General features: G+C 68.0%; 1 protein-coding gene across 1 annotated transcript in view; it reads left to right on the top strand.

Annotated features, from left to right (window-relative positions):
• Nucleotides 1-6: 6 nt before the first annotated feature.
• TNS2 (tensin 2) overlaps nt 7-2,712 on the top strand; it is a 19,866-nt gene continuing 17,160 nt past the window's right edge. Inside the window, exon 1 of the mRNA XM_025212273.1 lies at nt 7-1,499. Within this exon, the coding sequence (XP_025068058.1) occupies nt 1,167-1,499 (333 nt within the window). The 5' untranslated portion in view covers nt 7-1,166. The remainder of the gene's footprint in view (nt 1,500-2,712) is intronic.

Below are 2,712 nucleotides of genomic sequence, written 5' to 3'. Positions count from 1 at the left end.
CTCGAGTGGCAGCACTCGTGCGACGGGCTCGTGTGACGGGGTCTCGCGCGATGGCCTCGTACCACGGGGCGCTCGTGCGGCAGGGCCTTGTAGGACAGGGGCCTCGTGCAAGAGGCCTGGTGGGACAGGGGCTTGCACCGCGGCAGCCTCGGGGCCGGGGGCCGCACTGCGGAGGCCTGGCCCTGGCTCCAGAAGAGGGGCGGGAGCTGCGAGAGGCTAGGCTGCTTTTACAGCCCTGAGCAGGGGAGTCACTGCAGGGGGGAACCACAGCCCGAATATTAGCAGCATTACGGTGCCCCAGGACCCGCCCTGGGGTGTGGGGGGGCCACAGCAGGGACCTCGCCCTGGCCCGCTGGAGCGGGCTGCTCTGCTCCTGAAGGGCCTGGGGTGCTCCGTAGGGGTGCATGGGCTGGGGGCTCAAGGATGGCCCCGGGGGTGCGAGCCGTGGTTGTGCAGCTCCTGGCGCGCAGCGGGGTGCCCCGGACCCCCGGGGGTTCCCAGCCCCTTGGATCGGAGCCAGAGCAGGGGCTGGGGCCAGGCCTGGTGCGGGGCGGGGGCACCAAGTGCCTGGAAAGTCCCTGGCCCAGGCAAGGCACATCCCAGCCCGAGGTCCCGGCGAGGACACGGAGGAGGACACGGAGGCAGCAAAGCAGAGGCCAGGTTGGGGGCAGGCAGAGAATGTGTGTGTGTGTGTGTGGGGTGGGGGGGCGGCACGTGTGCGTGCCCAAGTGCAGGGGCTGTGTGTGTTTGGAGCTGGGGGAGGCTGCGTGTGTCACAGCAGGTGTGTGGGAGGCTGTATGGGGCAGCGCTGCGTGCGATGCGGCCACACACGTGTGCAGGTCCGGGCCAGCTTGCACGTGTGGTGGCTGCCTGCACACATGTGCATGTGCACACGTCCTTGTGCCCCCCTGTGCACCGGCCTCTCCCTGCTGAGTGCTGATGTCAGCGCGCGCGGCCGGCCCCCACCCTGCCCCGTCCCTGGCAGGCCCTGGCGCTGACGCCAACCCGAGGTCCAGCCCCGGGAGTGGGCCGGAGCCGAACTGCATCCTGCCTGGCTCAGGGCCGATGCTGGCGGTGTCATTGGTGTCACGAACCCCACGGGGCTCAGCCTGCCCTCTCCCCTGGCTCCTCGGGCTCCCTTGGCCTGCCTGGGTCCACTGCGGGGCATGCAGCCTGCCTGGGCCAGCCCCAGGCGACTGCGGACCCCGGACCCTGGCAGGCCCTGGGCCATGGCAATGACCTCAGCGCCACGGGAAGGAGCTATTGTGCGTCAGGAAGCCCCGTCCTGCCGCGGGCCGGCCCTGCCTCATTGTTTCCAGCTGCACGTCCGATCCCACGGGCAGGCAGGCGCTGGCCAGCAGGACCCCGCTCCCCTGCTGACAGGGCGAGGGGCTGCCCAGGCCGGCCACAGCCGGGCCATGAAGCCGCGGGACACGCTGGATGTGCTGTTTCGGGTGCTGGGGCGGAGGGGCAGTGCCCGGGCGCCAGGCACGTGCAGGGTAGGTGTGACCCCCGCCCAGCCCTGCTCGGGGAGGGTCAGAGTTTCCCCTGGGAGCAGGGGTGGTCCAGGACAGGGGACCCCTGGGGATCTGGGGGCCGGGCGCAGAGCGGGTCCCCGTGGGAGGTGCCAGGGATGGGTCTGACCCGGTTCCCAGGCTCGGCTGGACTAGAGGGGCCATGTGCCCTTGTCCCAGACTCGCTGCACAGTGCCGAGCGCAAGGGGCTCCTGCCAAGTGACTTGGGAGCTGCCTCTGAGTGCCAAGGCTGTACCTGGGGGTGGGGGCAGAGGGGTGGGAGTCGAGCCTCTCTCCTGCCCAGGTGTGCAATGAGCTACCTAATCTCAGCCCAGGTCCTGGCTCTGCATGCGTGTGTGTGCGCGCGTGCATGTGCATGTGTTCATGCCTGTGCCTGGGTATGTGCACAGCATGTGTATGTCTGCACGTGTCACATCTGTGCAGGGGCATGCAATTCTGCCTGCATGCGTGTGCATGCCTGCGTGCATGTTTGTATGCATCTGTGTGCACATCTGCATGTCTGCCTGCCTGTGTCTGTGTGTGCATGCGCATCTGCATGTGCACAGGTGTGTGTGCATGTGTGGGTGCGCATGCCTACGTGTGTGTATCTGTGTGTGTGCATGTGCATCTGCATGCATGTGTGTGTGAGCGTGTTTGTGTGCATGTATGTCTGTATACATGCGTGTGTCTGTGTGAGTGCATGTGTCTGCATCTGAGCCAGGGCAGGAGAACCCAGGAGTAAAATCCCCCATGGGGGTCCCATGTGTGGCGTATGAGGCAGAGAAGGGCCTGGCGGGCTCGGGGCTGACTCGTGCCCGCAGCAGGCAGGGCAGAGGGTGCAGAGAGCAGAGCAGAGGATGCCCAGGTGCCCTCGGTGCCCGCGCCCGGCCCCAGCCTGTCCCCTCTCACTTCCTGCACTGGGAACACAGCGTCCAGCTGCCAGGGAGACTCCCATCCCGCTGTCACGGGGGCGTGGGAACAGCCCCCGCCCTGCCCGGGCCATGCTGCGGTCTCCGGGCCAGCACAGGGCTGGCGTTGACCAGGTTGGCATCCCCCCCATTGCTGCCCGCCCCATCCCTTCTCTTGCCCTTCCCATCCCACCCTCCGTATCTCTGCCCACTTTCCTCTCTCCCACAACCCCCCCCCCGCACCCCGCCATTTCCCTACCTGCCAGCTCCGCCCCTCACACGGGTCCCAC

Source organism: Alligator sinensis, unplaced genomic scaffold (genome assembly GCF_000455745.1).
Source record: "Alligator sinensis unplaced genomic scaffold, ASM45574v1 scaffold1542_1, whole genome shotgun sequence".
Classification (NCBI taxonomy): domain Eukaryota; kingdom Metazoa; phylum Chordata; order Crocodylia; family Alligatoridae; genus Alligator; species Alligator sinensis.
This window is presented reverse-complemented; position numbering and strand designations above follow the sequence as displayed.